General features: G+C 31.7%; 3 protein-coding genes across 4 annotated transcripts; 1 reads left to right on the forward strand and 2 right to left on the reverse strand.

Annotated features, from left to right (window-relative positions):
* The first annotated feature begins 694 nt into the window (after positions 1–694).
* Positions 695–11,263, forward strand: LOC123689051 (zinc transporter foi). Its single transcript, XM_045627848.1, has 8 exons — positions 695–917; positions 1,368–1,875; positions 6,115–6,433; positions 7,169–7,410; positions 7,470–7,602; positions 7,814–8,167; positions 8,836–9,039; positions 10,128–11,263. The coding sequence occupies exons 2-8, from the start codon at positions 1,369–1,371 to the stop codon at positions 10,352–10,354; spliced, it is 1,986 nt and encodes a 661-aa protein (XP_045483804.1). The 5' UTR covers positions 695–917; position 1,368; the 3' UTR covers positions 10,355–11,263.
* A 1,008-nt stretch (positions 11,264–12,271) lies between these two features.
* Positions 12,272–14,614, reverse strand: LOC123689060 (glutamic acid-rich protein-like). 2 transcript variants are annotated; one of them, XM_045627866.1, is made up of 4 exons: positions 14,465–14,614; positions 13,821–14,404; positions 13,191–13,574; positions 12,272–12,726 (listed from the first exon to the last, which is right to left on the reverse strand). In XM_045627866.1, exons 2-4 carry the CDS (start codon positions 14,382–14,384, stop codon positions 12,493–12,495), a joined length of 1,182 nt encoding a protein of 393 aa, XP_045483822.1. In that variant the 5' UTR covers positions 14,385–14,404; positions 14,465–14,614; the 3' UTR covers positions 12,272–12,492. The 2 variants fall into 2 exon arrangements, with proteins under 2 accessions (XP_045483822.1, XP_045483813.1); XM_045627857.1 differs by having other exon boundaries at positions 12,969–13,574.
* Positions 14,615–15,849: 1,235 nt separating this feature from the next.
* On the reverse strand, positions 15,850–19,059 carry LOC123689071. The gene is made up of 4 exons (XM_045627873.1): positions 18,818–19,059; positions 16,518–16,705; positions 16,237–16,421; positions 15,850–16,101 (listed from the first exon to the last, which is right to left on the reverse strand). Exons 1-4 carry the CDS (start codon positions 18,992–18,994, stop codon positions 16,004–16,006), a joined length of 648 nt encoding a protein of 215 aa, XP_045483829.1. The 5' UTR covers positions 18,995–19,059; the 3' UTR covers positions 15,850–16,003.
* Positions 19,060–20,079: the final 1,020 nt, after the last annotated feature.

The following is a 20,079-nucleotide window of genomic DNA, read 5'->3' on the forward strand; positions in this document are numbered from 1 at the left end:
GCAGTTCTTTTCTCTATAATGAATGCTGATTGTATTTAAGAGCTGCTCCCTCCAAAAAACTATACCGTACCTAAGAATTGAATCGAAGTAAACATATTACAGAATTTTTAATAGTATTTATGTAGATGTGAATTAGATTGATCCAAAGTAAAATTCGACAAAATTTATTTTAAACTACTATTGCTTCGTCAACGATGATAAAATGATGGAAACATTTTGCGGAAATAAAGTAATTTTACTTTTAATAAATCCAAGATGAATTTCTGTGAAGCAAAGACCTAAACAATAAATTATTCGCTACGAGACTAGTTAATCTGTTATTTCTTATCAAAGTTATTATTTTTCTATTTTGTATAGAAATACAAAATTGACTTAGTTGGAAAAATAATAGCTTTGCTTTTTTCGTAGTTCCTTTGGATTTCACTCTGTGATTTCTGAATCTAAGTATTGATTGAGGCCAAATAAAATATTAGTAGGCAAAATAATCTAAGTCATGCAACCATAGATTTAGATGCACCATTTTAATGTGGTTTATAAATTTAAAAGGTTATATTATCTTGATTTGGTTCAAAATTTGAACAAAAAACGTTTTGTATCAATTATTTAGTAATGTACGAAAAATGTGAATGAATTCTAAAATAAAGAATTTTAACACCTAACCTATAAATTGAAATTTTTCGCATGCGTATTGAGAAAGAAACAGTCAGTATATCCGTCGTAAATTGAATCTTTCTCTGTCTGCCATTTATTTAAAACCATTTTTGATATGGGTAATTGATAGTTTTTGATTAGTCGGTGACACAAGATGCAGTGACGGAGGCAGCACTATCGTTCATCCACTATACATTTATCATCTATCATATTTTCGTATGCCGAAACTCGAAAATAAAATAATTTAAAAACTCAAACAAATAAAGGTAAGCCTAAGTGTGAATATATGAAAAAACTTCCTAACTGTTGAAATCCTTTTAGGGTAAATTAATATTTGGTGTATTAACAATCAAAGTTCCGCGATTTCAAAAAATTCTCTAGTGTTTACACGAAATTGTCTCTATCTGATCAGAAGCAAGTCTATTTTGCTGATTTCTCGAATTTATATGCAGTCTCATTTTGGAGAATTGCCTTTTAAGTATATTTCATTTGGATATAATTATATATCTATTAGTTTAAATTAGTATCTTCTCCCACTCGATCTTATCAGAATTTTATTCCTTGAGTTAATAATTTTCTTCATTTGTTATAGTTGAAAACTGTTTGATTGCCAATTACAAATATTCACTTTTATTTGTGGTTTTCCTAGTAAATGATAAATTTCGTTTTGACCTAGTTTCATTTCTTCATTTTACATAAAGTATTTTTATTTTCAGAATGTCTCATCCTGTATTGTCAGTATGTATATTTTGCTTAATTTGTGCAACACACTCTCCTTGTGGTTCTCATGCTGCAGTGAAACATGAATCGCCCCATATCAAAAAAGATTTATTCCTGAAAGATTCAAATAACTCACCATCTTTAACTCCTGAAGAAACCCTGTCCAGGGTTAAATTAAAACAAGAAGAAGGGTTTGTGGAAACATTTAGAAATATAACTAATGAAGTATCTTCATTAAACATTAAAAAGCTTAGTTTATTCAAAAGAAACAGTATTAATATTGAAAATAGTGATAATACCCCAAATATTTCTAAAGAAAAAGATTATGCAAATAAAATATTCGAGACATTTGGTGATGGAAATACTATGTCAAAGGAAGGATTTGAAAAGTTTCTGGAAAGTTTTGGCTTTGTTCAAATTGTATCCAAACAACTAGAAAGTGAAACAAATAAAGAAGGTGGGAGAGAAAATTCAACTGTACCAAAGGAAAACAAAAAAAATAATGTAAGTTTCATTTATTTCATCTACTTCGCTAACCGTTCCCCCAACAGTTCATTGAAACATTTCGAATAATTCATCGTTCAATGACATTAGAGGATATTGCTATTTACTTGAATGAATATTGTAATTATCTATATTCCTGTTTTTGAAAAAATGGGGAAACATTCTTTTAAATTTTCCTGCTTCCAATAAACGTCCAAGGCATGGCCAATTGTCCATTTTAGTAGTCAATAAACTGCATTGTTATTAGTTTTACTGTTAGGAATTAAAACTCACTTAATGTATAACTTCATTAACTTGAATCAGAAAGTTCCGCTCTGACTGGAGTTAGGGGATATTTCCAAGATTATTTTCTTAATTTTATTGGATGTAGCCAATAAAATTATTTTTTATAGTATTGTATCTAATTCTGATACAGTTTTTCTGGTGAACTCTTATAAACCTACATTTCTGTAATAAAATTTGAAATTATGGTATTGATCACATATTTATGGGTATTTACATATTTGAAAATAAAATAAAGCAGTGAAAACTGTTGGTATTGCCATTCAATAAATTTATTCTAAAATTAGAGAGAGCTTTGAGAAATGAATAACAAGACATAAAAAAATAGTTTTAAAATTTTCAGATGCAAATATTTAAAACTATTGGAAGGATTTTATTAGGGATTTTCACAGATAGATAAAGCTCAGAATGGAGATATATTGCTCCATTCTGAGCTTTGTTCAATTGAAATCGAATGAAAGTGAAAAAAAGAAATCATTATTTGAAGTAATTTTTCAGATGTATTAAATATTGACATCATAAATTAATAAATATAATAAATTTTTTCATGCAAAATCCGAGCTTTGATAATTTTGCTTTTAAAAATTTTTTTTTAAACGAATATCCCTAGGTTCAAACCCTGCAACATCATATTTGGTAAATAATTTTTGGTTTTTAATTAGGGATGAGAACAAAACTAGAGTTAATTTCAACATCTATGAAACCTACATTGTGCACTCAGAAGTAGTAATTATTTTGGAAAATTGGTCTTAACGCTTGAGTGAAATTGAAATCCGATGTTTCCTGTTTTTAGAGATTCATTCTTTTGTAGGTTTCAGAGGAATTTGACCTTTGAATTCAACGTTGATTCCCATCATACTACTTTGATGCATCATCAATGTTTTGTTGTTAGAAATATAAAAAAAAAATATATAAAAGCATTGACTTGGTGTTAGGAGATCATGACCGCCTGCATTCATGTGCCTATTGCGCGTTGGAGACCACAGAGCTGTAATTAGGATTCTTTGAGAAATGAATAAATTTGCGAGGGCCATATGTACGATCTCGAGATTCGGACGTACCCTGAAGATTTTGAGTCTCTAAAATTTTTCTGTTGAAAAGTTACTTTGGTTACGCACGGACCTTATTGTTCGAGACCATCTTCGGTTCAAAATTCGGAATGATGTTCGAGAAACGAGCGCTCAAAAAGTAGAAAAATAATACAGGATGATCATTTTGAATCGAAATTTTTCCAATTTCTCGTTTTTGAGTTTTTAAAAAACAATATTTCTTTAAAGTTAAACCCCTCGTTTTTCATTCCAAATTCGTTGAGGTTTGAAGACGAATTGAAAATTTCAATTTTGTATTGCGCAAATATTTTTCAAGAACTCACTATTCTTGGAATACATAAATGGCGTAAGAAAGAATCCAATGAAAATATTTTGGACATTGTCTTCATTAACTAAAATGCGGTTGGAATAAATTATTTCTGACAATTCATGATAAGAATTGAAATTAGTTTATATTATTCATGTCGTGTGGAAATTTATGTAATGTTAATTTAATATGTAATTGATTTGCGCTCGAAATATGAACAGGTTTTAAAAAGTTTCTTTAATAGATGAGAAGGAGTCAAAAATAATGGGGAATTTCTTTTGTTTCTTTCCTAGGCTAATAAAATTCTGTTATTTATTACAACAGTAAAATTTTGAGACATTGTAATTACCTCAATTAAGTAGATTACCATGACTTTCAAACTTTCTAACATGTTGTGATTTTCATTTTAAACCATGAATATTTATTGAACGATAAAAGCTTTTTAGATTTCTATCATTCCCAATAAGAAACCTCTATTATTGTTCAAACTTCACTGTTAACGTTTTGGACTATCCAAAATGAAAAAAATTAAGGAGAAATCCCTATTACTATCCACTTTACAAGTAACACAGCTTTTCTCGGTAAATTTTTAGCTGAAAATTTGTATATTGGGGTTTGAGACAATGATCTTTCTCACTCAAATATTTTTAGACCTCTACAACTCTCGGTTATACGAAAAACAGACTACTACTCTTTCATTTCGCATGGCACACCCAGTATATTATTGCATCATTAGAGAGCTGATTCCAAACACCGAAAAATGGATGTAGATTATATATATAGATAGCTGATTTGATGACAATTTTTGCAATATGCTATAACTTAGGTATAAACGCAACGGTAAGAGTTAATCAGATTCTTTTTAAAAAAATTGTTGCGAAGACTCGCACTTTTTTAATATTTCTGCAGAAAAAGTTTTTTTGGAGTCCTCGCAATTAATTTTTTTTAAGAATCTCAAAAACCCATAAATCGTTGAGTTTATACCGCTGAAATTGTCATCAAATAAGCTCTATTGATGCAATAATATACAAGGCGTGCCATTCGAAATGAAAGAGTAGTAGTCTGTTTCTGGTATAACCGGAAGTTGTAGAGGACTGAAAATATTTCATGGAGAAAGATCAATGCCAATCCCAATATGCAAATTTTCAGAACAAAATTATATTTAATTTTTCATCGCGGTGAATCACCCTGTATATAATATGAAATAACCATTTCAAGCTTCATTTGAAATTTCGTGCGGCTAGCGTCATCGGAATCATGGAAAATTCAACCAATATATCAAATCACTAAGTGCGCATGAATAAACGAGCGCTCAAAAGCTGTTGACTTGAAATATTATGTGAAAATTTGTGTTTTTCATCGATGATGGCGGGCTGCCTCTTTTATAAACGCATATAATGGTCTCCATTATATTCGACGATTTGTAACACTTGCGCCATCAAGTTTTATCTTTGTTTTGTCTCAGCAATTTTAATATGGATTTACCATAGCTGGCTTTCTTTTATTATATGGTAACACAACAATAAGTATTCAATACGTGCATTGTTTTTGCTGATGTTGAGAAAAAAATAAGTCGTAATATCATTATTGTGACAATAGGTTGGCTGATAAGAAAATTCTGAATTATAATCCTAAAGTATGCGCAATAGTTTGAAATAGTACTACAGTATTAAATTCTATGAACAATTCATGGAATAGCTTAGGAGCTTATTTATTAAGAGGTAGATCAATGTTTAGACGTGAATTGAATGTAGTTATACCGCACACAAGCTCAAGAGCTCGATCCATGCATTTCGAAGGTTCAAAGTCAGGAAATCAAATGAAAAAGTTCATGAAAACTTCAATGCTGAGTGGAATACTTTTTGTTTAGAAATCATATAGTTGCGGTGCTTTTGAAAAAGAATATGAATGAAAAGTAATCTTCAGTATTTTTACATGAATGCGTACTAGAATCATAATGGACAAAAATTAATAAGAATTTTCAGTCGGTGCGTAACTTTATTTGGTAGCTGACATTAATTTCATGAATGGTAATATTCTGTTTTGACTTCGAAAGCTAATCTGAAGTAAATCTGTTATGATGAACATAATCTAAATAAAAAGTTTAAAGGAAGTTATAATCTAAAACAAGTTTCATACTTTCTATGTTTTTACTACCAATAAAATTGGATATTGATTACATTGTACAATCGCGCATTTTCGAACTTTTTTCAAGTTAATTTTAAGAAACTATCCAGAAACAAAAAAAATTGCTCTTGGAATTCTTCTAACTAAGGCGGGGAAGCTAATTGCCATTAACTGAACTGGTCAACACAAAACTACGAAAAGTCATCTATCATAAAAGATACAAATGAATAAAACGCTCTGAGTGAGTTTATGCTAAAAAATGTCGCTTTTGACGTTTAGTTATCAGGGTTGCCAATTTCGAAAATATAAAAGGCAACCCTCGTAATACCAGTTGTTTGTGTAACTGTTTTGGGATCAGAAATGAATTATTTAAAAAAATTATGTCTCATAACTTTTTATCCACTGTGGCACTGTGGACTGTGGGGTGCATGAATGGTGGTAATAACTAATGCCGAAACATTTTCAATTTTACAGTGCATAGACAGAAAGGAAATATTCGCAGAGTTAAGTGGAACGGACATCACAGACACAGATGCCAGAATCAATGACACGATGTTGCGGAATGCCTGTCCGGCAATTCTCTACACGCTTATGGTGGGCCAGTGCAACGAGGAGCAACATGATCATTCTGAAGAAAGCCCACACGAACATAACACCTTGGCCGTTTGGGTCTATTCAACCATTGCGGTCATTCTTACCAGCGCCTGTGGTGTTCTGGCGGTGGTGGTGATACCCATCATGCAGATGAAGTTTTATAAGCCCCTATTACAATACCTTATTGCTTTAGCCGCAAGTAAGCATATGCAGAAAACTTACTTACTTCTATTTCAGTATCGTAATGAACTCATTACAGCATCGTTTTCAGTTATATTTTTCGTTTCGGGTTGTCTATGCTGACAATCCTATAAAATTTCAACAAACGTCAATAATTGTCTATATAATATAATTTGGATATATTGGAATTATTAGCAACATTATTCGCAATTTCTCTTAATTCAGGTGGTGTTAAATCGATTTCGTCAGGCATAATTGACGAATTTAATGCTTAATTGTAAATTATTTCAAAATTTGAAACGTACGATTCATATCCAAATTCCGTTCTGTCAATTTTCGTAACACCAACTACCAAGATATAATATGAAAGTCACTAGGATATATAATCTGAATTTTTCATCGAATTTTGACAATATTTCATAAAACTTGACTGAAATAGAGAAAATATCGTCTAATACATAATATACTATTTAGATGCTGCAAACCTTGTCGTTGTTCTTGAGGTTATTTTATTTTTCGTACAATAAAAGAAATAACAAAAAAAAAAGTTGATCATCGAGGTGAAATCAGGAACTTTTGGGTGCTTGTTCATTGAAATAGATATTAGTATGTATGTATATATGTAGTATCCAAAGGTGCAATCAGCGCATGAATGAACGTATGTTGAAAAACTCGCGACTTCACGTCAGTGCTTCCCTAATTGTCTTTCAGTATTGAATTCAGAAAATTAATAAGTGACGCTATCTTTTTTCAGGTACATTATCTGGTGATGCATTTTTGCATTTGCTGCCTCATGCCATGACTAAATTTCACGTTCACGGGACTCACGGTCACCATGTTCACCACGAGGAAGTTTTCTTGGAAGGGAACGAACTTGACCCCCACCAAGAAAACACATGGAAAGGCTTCGTTGCCATGACAGGGTTGATGTTCCTCTTCTTCATGGAGAGGATAATTCTCATTATAGGAAAATGGAGAAAAGGAAAGCAGAAGAAGGTATGGTTGAATCGGTCCTGCTCGTACAGATAATTTCATTTACGGTTTTCTTATTTCAGCCCGACGGACATTCTCACATGAAAATCCTTTCGAATGGTTTGGATGATATGAACGAGAGCAATCCTACACAGTGTGTAGACAGATATAATGCCTATCCGTATTGTTATCAGGATATTATAAACCATCAGTTACGTAAGTTTTCATTCGATCATTAGGAATATTTGGGTGATATAGTTGTTGAAAAGGTTAGAATATCACCAGTGGAATATCACTGTGCTAAATAACAGTGGCCCAAATACTGTTCCCTGTGGTACACCTAAGTGTGCACTGAAAATCCTTAATTTTGTAATCCTGCGATCAAAAGTTGGGGTTTGAGACTCATAAAATGCCTACTTGATTTCAGATGGTTGTCCCTTGGAAAATGACAAGACAGCTTCGAGTATGCTGGACGATGTTGATATGACATCGGACCTATCGTTCAAGAAGTCCAAATCGGCCACTACTGAAAACATCGAAGACAATCAGAATATAGGAGGGTGTATGAACGAGAACAATCTCTCGTCTTGCACAGAAGTGAACAAGATGCTGCCCGAGAAGACCCCCAAGAACGATAATATCACCATAATCCTAAGGGAACATGGCAGTAGCCATCATGGCCATTCTCACTCTCACGGTCACGTTCATTCTGCACCACAGAACCTTTCTTCCGTAGCTTGGATGGTGATCATGGGTGATGGCCTCCATAACTTCACAGATGGTAAGTGTTGTTGATTTTTGTCGTATGTTGATGTATCAGGGTCATTTTCTGATATAAAGGGTTTTTTAGAAGGAATTTGAAATTGTTTTGATGGCAACACTGTGTATGGTTTTTTGACATTTCTTATGTCATTTGTGTTCAGTAGGTTAGGTCCTCAAATCATGGATACGCTTCAACAATGTTTAGAAATTGTTTACTCAAAATCAGTGCTCATTTGTGAAGAAATGATAAAACAATTCAACAAATTCTGAATGTTGTTGAAGGGAGTAGCTTTCTATGATTGAATGACATAATCTACTGAACATAAATGGCAAAAGAAATGTCAAAAAAAGTAGGCAGTGTTGCCATTATTAGATTGGATTGTCTTTAAATGTGCAAAAACTATATTTCATACTAACTATCACGTGATGAGAAACAAACTGGATTGGGCTATAACGTGTAAAACGTCTTATTTGCATTTTTCTTTTGTGTTTTGTGTGAATTTTACTTTGTTGAATAATATTTATGCAACTTGAAAATATCCTTTTCATGTGCTCAATAAACATTGATGGACATTTAGAGGGGATTTCAGAAATCTGTCAGTTAGTCTATGGTTTTTTGTGTATTGTGAAAATCTACAATGAAGACTAACAAACTTTGGACAAAATTCATCTCTTTTTTTTTTTCAGGAATAGCAATAGGTGCTGCATTTTCCGTAAGCTTGGCAGGCGGTTTTTCCACAACTGTAGCAGTGTTCTGTCATGAATTACCACACGAACTAGGAGACTTTGCCATGCTACTGAAAGCTGGGATGACGACCAAACAGGCACTCTTCTACAATCTATTGTCCAGTGTTTTGAGTTTATTCGGGAACTACGTTGGAATTCTAGTTGGTATGTAATTGTTTTTGTGGCTGCATTGACACTTCAGAAGTACCAACTTAATAAATGAGTATAACGGGTGTTTTTTTCGAGGTATATAACTTTAAGTTGGCATTACTGTTCAAGGTGGCGACCGATTTAACAGCTGTCAAGTGATTTATTCTCAGTTTGGTTTGGCAATTTATCATGAATAGATTCACGCCTGAACAACGCTTGCGAATAGTGCAATTTTATTTCAAAAATAATGGTTCTGTGCGGAATACGTATCGCGCACTACGTCCATTTTATTTTGTTTAGCGATGAAGCGCACTTCTGGTTGAATGGCTACGTCAACAAACAAAACTGCCGCATTTAGAGTGAAGCTAATCCTCAAGTGTATATCGAAACACCATTACATCCAGAAAAACTGACTGTTTGGTGCGCTTTATGGGCTGGTGGAATCGTTGGTCCGTACTTCTTCAAAAACGATGATGGCCAGAACGTTACAGTCAATGGTGATCGGTATAGAGCCATCATGATTACTAACTTTTCATTCCTGAATTGAACAACCATGATGTCCAGGAGCTGTGGTTCCAACAAGACGACGCAACATTTCACACAGCTCGTGCCACAATCGATTTATTGAAAGACACGTTAGGTGACTGCTTAATTTCACGTTTTGAACCTGTGAATTGGCCTCCAAGATCTTGTGATTCAACACCGCTAGACTTCTTTCTGTGGGGCTATGTAAAGTCATTGGTCTATGCGGATAAGCCACAAACCCTTGACCATTTGGAAAACAACATTCGCCGTGTTATTGCCGATATACGGCCCCAAATGTTGTAAAAAGTAATCGAAAATTGGACGTCCAGATTGGACTACATCCGAGCCAGCCGTGGCGGTCATATGCCAGAAGTCATATTTAAAATGTAATGCCACAAGATTATCTCGCGGATAAATAAAATTCATGTCAATCGGATAATCCATCGTTGTTTTATTGCAATTTAAAGTTCTATAGCTCTAAAAAAAACACCCTTTATCTACTCCAGAAAACTACATCGGTTTTTTCAATTGTATGGTCTACACATTTCGGTTTTAAAAATTTAATATTATTTATACAGGTAATTCAGAGTACGCCAGTTCCTGGGTGTTTGCTGGTGCTGCGGGTATGTTCATCTACATCGCTCTAGTGGATATGCTGCCCGAGTTGAGTTCTTCGCATGAGGACGAAAATAATTTCACGCAGTACTTACTTCATATGGGAGGCATGCTGAGTGGTTTTGCCATAATGGCAGTGATAGCGCTGTACGAGGATGAACTGAAGTCGATCTTCAAAGAACCAATGTAATAAATGGTACAGACTGAATAGTTTTTACTTCATTTTTTACAAAGTGTACAGATGGTCCAGTTTCGGAGCAGATGAGGATGATTTGTACGTTTTTTGATAGTCATATTTTTTTTGCATCTCTACAAAAGTATATCAGCATTTTGCATGCAGAATATGATGTTATGTTATTTTCAAGAGCGTTCTGAAATTGTAGGTTTTATTCGAAAATAAGCCAAATTGATCCAGTGAGAAATTTATATTGGAAAACCTCAGTGAAAATTGACTATTTTTGTTTTGAGGAAATAATTAATATTTTTTATAAGAATTGAATTCCTATGACCTCAGGGAAAATTTATCTGTATTCTTAACTTTTTATTCATAACTGAAAAAGAAATATATTATTAACAAAAATGTGTTATGTGATTTGAGTTTGCATTTAGAATTTTGTTAGTGATGGGAATAGAATTTATCCCATTGGTTTCGAAGCAATTTTTTTTTTTTCAGAATTTTTAGGTATCGGTCAAGTCAACTATTTACCAGAGAATTATTTCGTTCTGTGCATCGATAGAATTAAGTTCATATTTTGTTACTTCAATAACTCTGTAACAGTTGTCGAGATCAGAAAACCAATATTTTAAAAATTGTTAATGTTTAAATATTTCGATTTAAGTATATTTTATTGTTGAACATGCTTTAATAACAAAGAGGCTTGTAGGTAATAATCTATACTGCTCAGACATTGGATCAACTATTGAATGTCCTAGCCAACAGAGGCTTGTTTTTGATCAGCTGTTTGTTTTTTGATTTTACTTAAATTTTAAGTAATTTTATATCAGAACACTTAATAGGGTTAATATATTTTTATGTTTTAATGAAAATTCAATTGAGTTCCTGAGCAATTTTGTAGACTGAACATGGAAATTCACTGTTCGAAACTGTTTTTATTTAACCTTATTCCTTCAAATGACACATTTGTTCGAAGTGTAATATTTAAATACAGGGTGTTTCCATAGGCGAGTGTTTTTTTTTTTCGAACGGAGGTAGAACACAAATTGACTTTTTAAAATGTTCAAGAGTGGGATGAATCAACCCTTGAATGTGACTCCACACAAATTTTGGCTCAAGTTCTAAGTTTTTCCGGTTTTGTTTATTGCATAGTGCATGGAATTTTCAATTGCCAGATTTAAATATCTAGGATTTCTTAATGTTGGGGTCGTTGTGAAAACTATTGCTGAGATGAAGTCAATTTTTTATACGGGGTGTTCCTAAATTGGAAATTGTTCAAATGATACCAAAAAAACATTGTTTTCATGGCAGGTAGTCCTGGTTATAAAATAACTGGGTTTGATGGTTCTTGCAAAATTTTTGTGAAAACATTAAAAAGTTTCCAAAGGGGAACAATTTACTGACTTCAAACCATGTTTGTATCAACTAAGGGTATGGTTCATATATCGCCGATAATTTCAGAGCGGTTACTAGTGATTTTCAATGTTTGAGGTAACCTGCTTTGTATTTACAGACCACTTGACACCTGTCAACTAAATTTTTGATTGACAGAATTTTGAAGGTTATAAATGGTGGTTAATTTCTTTTAATTTGTAAATAACTAATAGTTCTTAATCGCTCTGAAGGGTGTTTGTTTCATTATTGAAATAATAGTTTTAGAGTGTCAGATGTCACGGAAAATATTTATAAACAATAATCTGTAAATTAAAATGACAACTGCCAACCGGAGTGGGCGTGGTTACCGATCCTAACCAGAATAAAAGTAGTTGCTCTGGTGACAAATAACTCACCAAAGTTTGAGGAATTAGTCACAGGTTTTTGAGGAATTTGACATATACGGACCACCAACTTACTAACCAAGGAGATATACGGACCATATCTCAAGAAATTAGAGCTCAACATAAAATGAAGAGAAAAAATCAAACAAATGAATTAAGTAATAAATTTTATTTCACTGATTAAAAATATTGGCATCTACCTACATTTTCTTAGGTGAGAAATATAAAGAAGAATATATAAACAATTTAAGTAATGTACATACTTAAAACTATACTGAGGACAAAAATTTATCAGTGACATAATGAGATACAAAAAAAATGTACGTAAATATCAAATACAATAAATTCTCAACAGTTATAACTTAAATTCAATTTTCACTTCCTATTCTTTCCCTTGAAAGGTGATCCTTTATTCTGTCCTTTGAAAGGAGAGCCTTTATTTTGTCCCTTTTGATAACCTCCTTTTTGTCCTTGTTTTCGCATAGCATGGAGTTTGAAGTTCTTTGCTTTAATTTGTTTCGAATTATCTTCACCTTCCTTCTTTCCCTGGGTATATTCTACCTTGATTCTCCTATTTTTAAGTTGGGAGCCATTCAAGTCCAGAGATTTCTGTAAATAAATGATATCATTAAAATTTGAAACAAAAACTTTAAATTATATTGATAAAATGGAGGTAGCGGAATTAAAAAATACATCCAAACAAAAAGCTGCACATCAGAATAAGAATCCAAAAGGTTGATAAAAGAATGCAAGGATTGAAAAATTGAGTGCAAAGAATTAACATGAAACTATCTTCTATCAATGATGAACTTTTACAGAAAGCTAAATATCCCTTATTGGATTCTACCTACCTGATATGCAGCTTCGTCAGCTAATTCAACATATGCAAAGCCTCTTGGCCTATTAGATTCCTTGTCGGTAGGTATTCTAACATCAACGACTTCACCAACTGTTTTGAAGTGTTGTTTTAATTCATCTTTTGTTGTGTCATAAGCGATATTTCCAATGAAAAGGACATATCTTGACTTTTTTTGTGATTTTGGTTGAGACTTCTCATTTTTAGTTGCAATTACCTTATCAGCGTCAACTTTTTTCTCTTCTTCGTCACTTGCGTCTTCTTCCTCGTCGGTTTCCTCTTCTTCATCACTAACTTCATCGTCACTCTCTTCCTCTACATCGTCATCATCGGATTCAGTCTTTTGAACGTCTTTGAAGGATGATTCTACATCAAAATCTGACTCATCATCATCATCATCTTCTTCTTCAGGTTCTACTTGTACCTCTTTCTTAGAGACAGTTTTCTTATCTTTTTTGGGTTCTCCTTCTACAGCTTTTTTACCTTTCTTGGGTTCTACTTTCTCTTCAGTCTTGGTTACTTTTTCAACTTTGGCAGCAACCTTTTTCTGATTTTGCTTTTTAGCTTCTTGTTTTTTAGTTTGTTGAGCGGCAGGTGCTGACTAAAATATTAATTTTAATTAATTTCATAATGCTAATGAAGGGTTAAGAGGGGATAAAAAAGGGTTAGTATACAAGCAAGAGCAATTAACAGTTCTTAAATAAGTTGAATTACTTGGTGGCATTCAGTTAAAGTTGTAAATATAATGAGCAATAAACAAATTTTTACCAAAGTACGAAAATTGTTACTTTTATTTGATAGCCAACTTTTAATATTTATAAATAAGAAAGAATAAAATGAAACTTACCTGTCCTCCAGAGATCTTATTCAAAATAAGCTTATAAACCCTCAGAGTTTTTTTAGCGGTCTTAGTTATTTCAGGCTTTGACACAATGGAATCAATCATTTTATTGACGGCCTGAATAGTAGCTTCTTTACCTTCAGTCTCAACTCTCTTCATCATTTTTTCAACCAAGAAATGTTTCCTTGATACCATGGTTTTGGGTTTCTTCGTTTTAGGTTTCTTAGCCTTGTTGGCTGTCTTTTCTTTTTTGTTTAAACTTGCAGGTTTCTTTTCACTATCTTCAATAGAATTGGTTCCTTTGAATTTTTTCAATTTAGGTCCCAAGCCATTTTCAGATTTGGAAACCTCGTTTTCAGGTTTAATCTGCTTCTTTGGTGATTTACCATTTTCTGGTTTAATCTGTTTTTTGGGAGATTTTTTCGATTCAACAATTTCAGAAGTTTTCTCAACTTTAGCGATCTTGGGCGATTTCATGCTATCGTCGAGTTTAGCGGATTTCGCCGGTGATCCTTTTTGACCGCCAATAGATTTCCTCTTGTTAGAGCTTTTACTCACACTGGTATTCATCTTTAGGTATAGATTATATTCTACAGACAAATAAATGATGTTAAAAATATGGAAATATATTCAAATTACTATGTACTTACCAACTTATTGAAAAACGTGTTACTTCAAGGAACGAACGTGCACACCGAAACAACGTGAATGCAATGGTTAACCTCAATTTTACCTCGTTGGTTTATATTCAAAAATTCGGTGTAACTGACATAGAATATTCTCAAAAATCTTTCTTCTTCTCCTTGGTGTTACAATAACCACTTCATATTTAGGCCATAATTAACTAATGCAGAGATATCCATAGAAATATAATATATTTAATATATATATATTATATTATATTTCTATATATTCTATTATATTATATTTATAAGGAGATATCTCTGGACTAATGTGAATACGATGTAATTGAATTGATCGATTATGTAAAAGCTGTTTATTATTGCTTTGAGATGAATTTGCGATTACAGAGCTAACTCGGCCAAAATTAGAACTACCCTTAGGGCCATCTCTGGATAGTATACTCATTTCAGAGTTATTATCAAGTTTACATTATGCAACAAAAATTAATATTTATTGAAATTGAATTCTAATTGTCACCGTGACTATCAAAACAACTAGAATTGGATGTTCATTTCGAAACCTTAATTATAAAAGGTTCTTAAATTTTTATATTGAAAAAAATCAGGTACATATAAAATTTTTTTTCATGTCTGCTACGAATCACTTCATATTTTTGTTAAATGTACAAAAGTTATCTATTGTATGGAGTTTTCAAAGTATTCGGTTTGAATTGAGTGAGAATATTTCTTCTGTTAATTAAAGTATATTTGTGAAGTATTCTGAAGTTTTTTAATGAAACTCAATAGAAACTTTCCATATGGATTGATGGGAACTAATAAAAAAATAATAGTTGAAGCCCTTATACATTCGTCTTTTTTTCTACTGTTGAATAATCATGATGCATTTGCTGTGTGTATATTTATTTCTTATTTTATGAGTGTTATAATAATAATATTGTTCTATTTTAGTTTAATGTGGCCCCATTCCATGGTTACATGCATTCGTTTCTTCCGTTAATTGTTGGCTAATTGTGATTTTTGAGTTTTTTTTTTCGTAATTTTTTACGATGTGTGAACAATTATGCTCATAATGACAAGTTAGTGCTAGTTAGTAACAATATGAACTTGTTCACCCAAAGGCGGATTTGCCGCTTCCAAATTGCGATACCTTAGTTCACAATCATAGTAATTACATTTTCTTTGAATAAAATTCTAGCTTTATGATTTGTACTCCATCATTTTTGTTAAATATTTTAATTTTTCTCCAATATTCGAAATTCGTACTTTATGTGTGGTTAATATATATTTCTTTAATTATGCCAATCAATATAAAAAATTAATGATCTTAATCTGCCACCTCTTAAAATTTGACACCCAATGGCTGTGTGAAGATTTGAAAAAATTGAAGCATGTATTGAAAAAATATATTTTATTTATGTTGAAAGAATAAATAACGATAACATGTAATACTGCTGCTTATCAAAGATGACTTTCACTTCTTCATTATTTTACTCATTTCTTATTTTCGTTACTCATGAATAATCTGGTGCGTCAATTTGATGATCATTACTTTTCAATTTTAATATCAGAACATGATCTGAAGGTCTCTTGTGGACCACAACCAACTGCTCCAACAGATTTGGTACACCAACCCCAGTTGTTACCTGAAAAAAAAAATCCAGTGTCATTCTGTAATAGAAAAGTGACTGTATATTCAATCAAATTCTGGTTTTTGAACGGACTTTGTTAAAATTTAACAAAATTGTATCATCGTTACTCTCTACACAGATAAAACCTACCAGCAGTATAATGCCATCTCAGAACACATCTATTGCAAGTAAAATTTTCAGGTAGTTTCACTCTATTGTAAACGTAATAATCAGTGGGAGAAACAATATAAGCGGGACTTCCATTCTCCAAACTCAACTCCTGAAAACATTCTTCTCCACTTTCTGGTTTGGTTGGATCTTCTAATGCACAAAGGCTAAAAAAGTCCACATATTAATAAGACGTAAATTGGTGGATGCGCTACCCAGTTCTTAGCTGTGCGCGCATCCGCCATATCGGATTGATTTTTTACCTGTATTTGAAGTGACCTTTATGGTTTGAAGTGAGCAGAACTGTAACATTCACAACTTCACCTGATTTGTAGGTTCTGACAGGACCGAATTTTCCATACAAGCCGGTGTTTTCGTTGTCCTGGGGATGAGGTGCGTTGTAAACGTCTCCACAAACTCCACATTTTCCATTGAAAGTTTCCCATTGTGTCTAGAAATGTATTTCAATATAACTACACTTCCAGAAAGAACCAGAAATAGATCAAGTACTATTTTTGGATTTTATACTATCCGATATGTGAATTGTAAAAATTTCAAGAAAGATTAGGTATTGTCATAGTACCTATATCTTTATGATATGGTATTACATATTTATCAATTTTTTTCTGGAGTTATTCTAAAAGTATTTAATTCCAAATATTGGTGCAAAATTCATTGATATAGAAACCATATGGTAATGAAGGACACATCGACAGGTTTTTTATATTTTAACATTAAAATTCTCCAAAAACATGTTCATTTTAATTTTTTATTAGCTAACTGTTCATTCATTTAAACCTCTTCAATTATCAAGCCAATTTGAGCAAGAAAAATGTGGTAATTTGAAAAAAAATATTTCATGAGAAGTGAACTCTAGGAAATAATTGATGTCCTTTCCTCTAAAAAACGTATTGGAAAATTCTTATGAATTTTTTTGATAGGTTTGATGTATGGACCTTTTTTTTTAATAGAATATAATCCATATCAGTAGGAAGACACTGTATTCAGTGTTGCAACTAGGAATTGATCTTGATTTATGATAGATAATCATGAATTAGAACCTCAAATGAAAATTTTTACTGTAGCTTTCAATCCCTAACGTAATAATATTCAGAAAAAATATCTGATTTCCCATTTGATACATATAGCAACATACTACTTGAATTGTTTAGTGGAATTGAAAGGGTTGTGTGTGTTACAATTCAAAAATATATTTAAAGAACAGTTAGATTAATTTTAAGAATAATATTGATTTGTTTATTATTTGATAGTTTTATACATGTTATTATTTATTAGCTAAACTGTTCTGAGGTCTGAAATAAACGATTGAAAAAAAATTACTTCAAGCTGTATAAATCATCGAGAGATCGACAAAGGTCTATAAAAATGAAATTAAAAAGAAAAAACAATGGACATTTACGCAAAATTTGCAGCTTTTTATGAACCGTTATTTAACAACGTTTTTCGTTATACCGTAGCTCATTAGTTTTACATTCTTAATCCTTAGATAGGTAATTGATTTTTCATGTTATTTTCATTTGTTAACATGAGAAAATTGGGTAATTATCATTAAAGCAATTTTTTCAACGATGAATTTAGATAATTAAGGTGAGAGAAAGAATTCCTTTCTATGTTAACCCTTATTTAATTTGAGAAAAAATTCAGCCCTCATGCAATTTTTTTAGTTTACGCTTGAAGTGCGTAAATCCAAAAATAATCCTTTATCATATACTAATATATTTCAACTGAAACAAAGATTTGGTTTGAATCGGTCTTCACTTGATGAAAATTCGTTTGAATCTACATCAAATGACAGTTATTAGCTATATTTCCAAGTTTGTCTTTTATATAATGATGACAATTGTTTTTTATATATTTGAAAAGCAGAAAGATAATAACTGACGTTCAATAATGACCTAAACAAAAACATATAACATGAAAATTGTAAATAATATCATGACGCATGACTCATGACTTAAATAAATATTAACACAGTTGAATAAATATATAGAATATATACTTATTCTTAATTTCGGAAATTCTAGGTATAGGACTTAGTGTACAGAAATATTCAGTAATTATAGTTGGTGGAGAAAAGAAAAATAACAAAGAGATACCACTGAACCGATATTATCTACTTATTGGAGATAATTATTCAAACAATTTACCTTATATTGAGTTCTAATGTGTTCTGAAATTTTCTCGGAAACAATGGAAACAACATTGGTACAGAATCGAAGACATAATATTGATCATCCTTTTCGAAGAAAAATTTAAAGATTAAAAATTGAGGATTTGAATAAAATGAATCATATCCTGAAAACTTGAATTTACAATAATGGAATAAGGAACAATCATTGTCACGATGATTTACTAAACTAACCATTTTTGAAATTTATATTTGGGAAGTTTATTTCATTTTGCCTAACAATGTTACCCAATTTTCTGGAGGTGACAAAAATATTGAATTTTTACCATCTGAACAATAAAATGAATCGTCATGCAGAGTTTGGAATGTAATCAGATAGGAAAAATCCATTTTTCTAAAGAAATTTTTACTTACTGCATATCCACCGCAGAAGTTTTGGTTATCATTATAGTTAATAACAACTTTGTCATTATCGGCCGTATAGAATTTCCATAGAGAGCTTCTATTTGGGGGTTCAAGCATCATTCCATGTCCCAGGACCTCCCTTAAGGATATCGCACATATCAACAAAAGAACAGATTTCGAAAACATTTTAATCGCAATTTTTTTTTTTCGATTGTGAAATGACTGTTAGAATGATGTATTTGTCCGGTATTGTACCCTTTCGAGTTTATATACATTTTTCCTAGCGGAATCTATAGATAATCAAACTATTTTATCAGAAATATGGGAAATTCTACAAGTGCGTTTTTTGTTTATGTATCGATATCGATAAGGCTTAGCTGAATCACGTTTTTTTAACAGATTTCTTCCTTTTTTCTTTATGTTTTCCTAATAAGAACTTGCTTTTATGTATTTTTGTAATAATTTCATATAACAATTGTTTTTTTGCGAAATCTATGCTAATCCTTTCTAAGTATTGTGGTATCTAGATTATGTTAGATTTTGGTGGCTAATCTTTGGTGGATTAAGTCTGATCTCAGACAGATTATGATTTTTTTAAGGGTCAGTGAGCTTTATCGCAGGCATACATAACTTTACGCATTAGTTATCTCATTGTATATTTTAAGATCATAAACTCAAACTTATTTGATCTTTGATTGAGAAAATCCATATTTCCCTATTCGTCAGGTGTAGAACATTTTAATGTTACCCATGACTAAGACTTTCAGTCATTTTCATTCTGTGATGACTTATCAAAACAAACATTTCAGGAAAGGACTAACAACAGATCATGTAAAAGAATTTGCTCGTTTATTTCATCACTTTTTTGTGTTCAAAATGAACATTACAGACATTATGTCGAAAATTTAAGAAAATATTGAATAATATTGCCTCAATATTTCTCAAAGCTATTCAAGTTCACAGAAAAGTCATTAGAACTAAAAGGGCATAATAAAATGCACCTACAGGTGAATTGAAAGTATGAAATTTTTAAACTTTCCAAAGATATTCAACAATAGGAATGAGTTTACATTTATTTGTTCATTCAAATGAATATTTTGGGAATTATTTTGTATCGTTACTATCTATAATCATATTTAGGATAAGAACCTGTCGTAACAAATATGTACAATTCTCGAAATATTCTTTCGAATGAAAAAATAGATGCAAACTCATTCCTTTTGTTGAATATCAAAAGTTCAGAAATCCTTGGCAACAAACTTCCAATTTAG

The sequence above is a fragment of the Harmonia axyridis genome, chromosome 1 (assembly GCF_914767665.1).
Source record: "Harmonia axyridis chromosome 1, icHarAxyr1.1, whole genome shotgun sequence".
Lineage (NCBI taxonomy): Eukaryota > Metazoa > Arthropoda > Insecta > Coleoptera > Coccinellidae > Harmonia > Harmonia axyridis.

Excerpts from the sequence above, each read along its gene's own strand:
- LOC123689051 (XM_045627848.1), top strand. The coding sequence starts at position 1,369 with ATGTCTCATCCTGTATTGTCAGTATGTATATTTTGCTTAATTTGTGCA. Across the intron at positions 1,876-6,114 it reads AGGAAAACAAAAAAAATAAT|TGCATAGACAGAAAGGAAAT; the intron begins GTAAGTTTCATT and ends TCAATTTTACAG. Across the intron at positions 6,434-7,168 it reads CCTTATTGCTTTAGCCGCAA|GTACATTATCTGGTGATGCA; the intron begins GTAAGCATATGC and ends ATCTTTTTTCAG.
- LOC123689060 (XM_045627857.1), bottom strand. The coding sequence starts at position 14,384 with ATGAATACCAGTGTGAGTAAAAGCTCTAACAAGAGGAAATCTATTGGC. Across the intron at positions 13,575-13,820 it reads ATAAGATCTCTGGAGGACAG|TCAGCACCTGCCGCTCAACA; the intron begins GTAAGTTTCATT and ends TTAATATTTTAG. Across the intron at positions 12,727-12,968 it reads CTGACGAAGCTGCATATCAG|AAATCTCTGGACTTGAATGG; the intron begins GTAGGTAGAATC and ends ATTTATTTACAG.
- LOC123689071 (XM_045627873.1), bottom strand. The coding sequence starts at position 18,994 with ATGTTTTCGAAATCTGTTCTTTTGTTGATATGTGCGATATCCTTAAGG. Across the intron at positions 16,706-18,817 it reads ACTTCTGCGGTGGATATGCA|ACACAATGGGAAACTTTCAA; the intron begins GTAAGTAAAAAT and ends ATACATTTCTAG. Across the intron at positions 16,422-16,517 it reads AAAGGTCACTTCAAATACAG|CCTTTGTGCATTAGAAGATC; the intron begins GTAAAAAATCAA and ends GGACTTTTTTAG.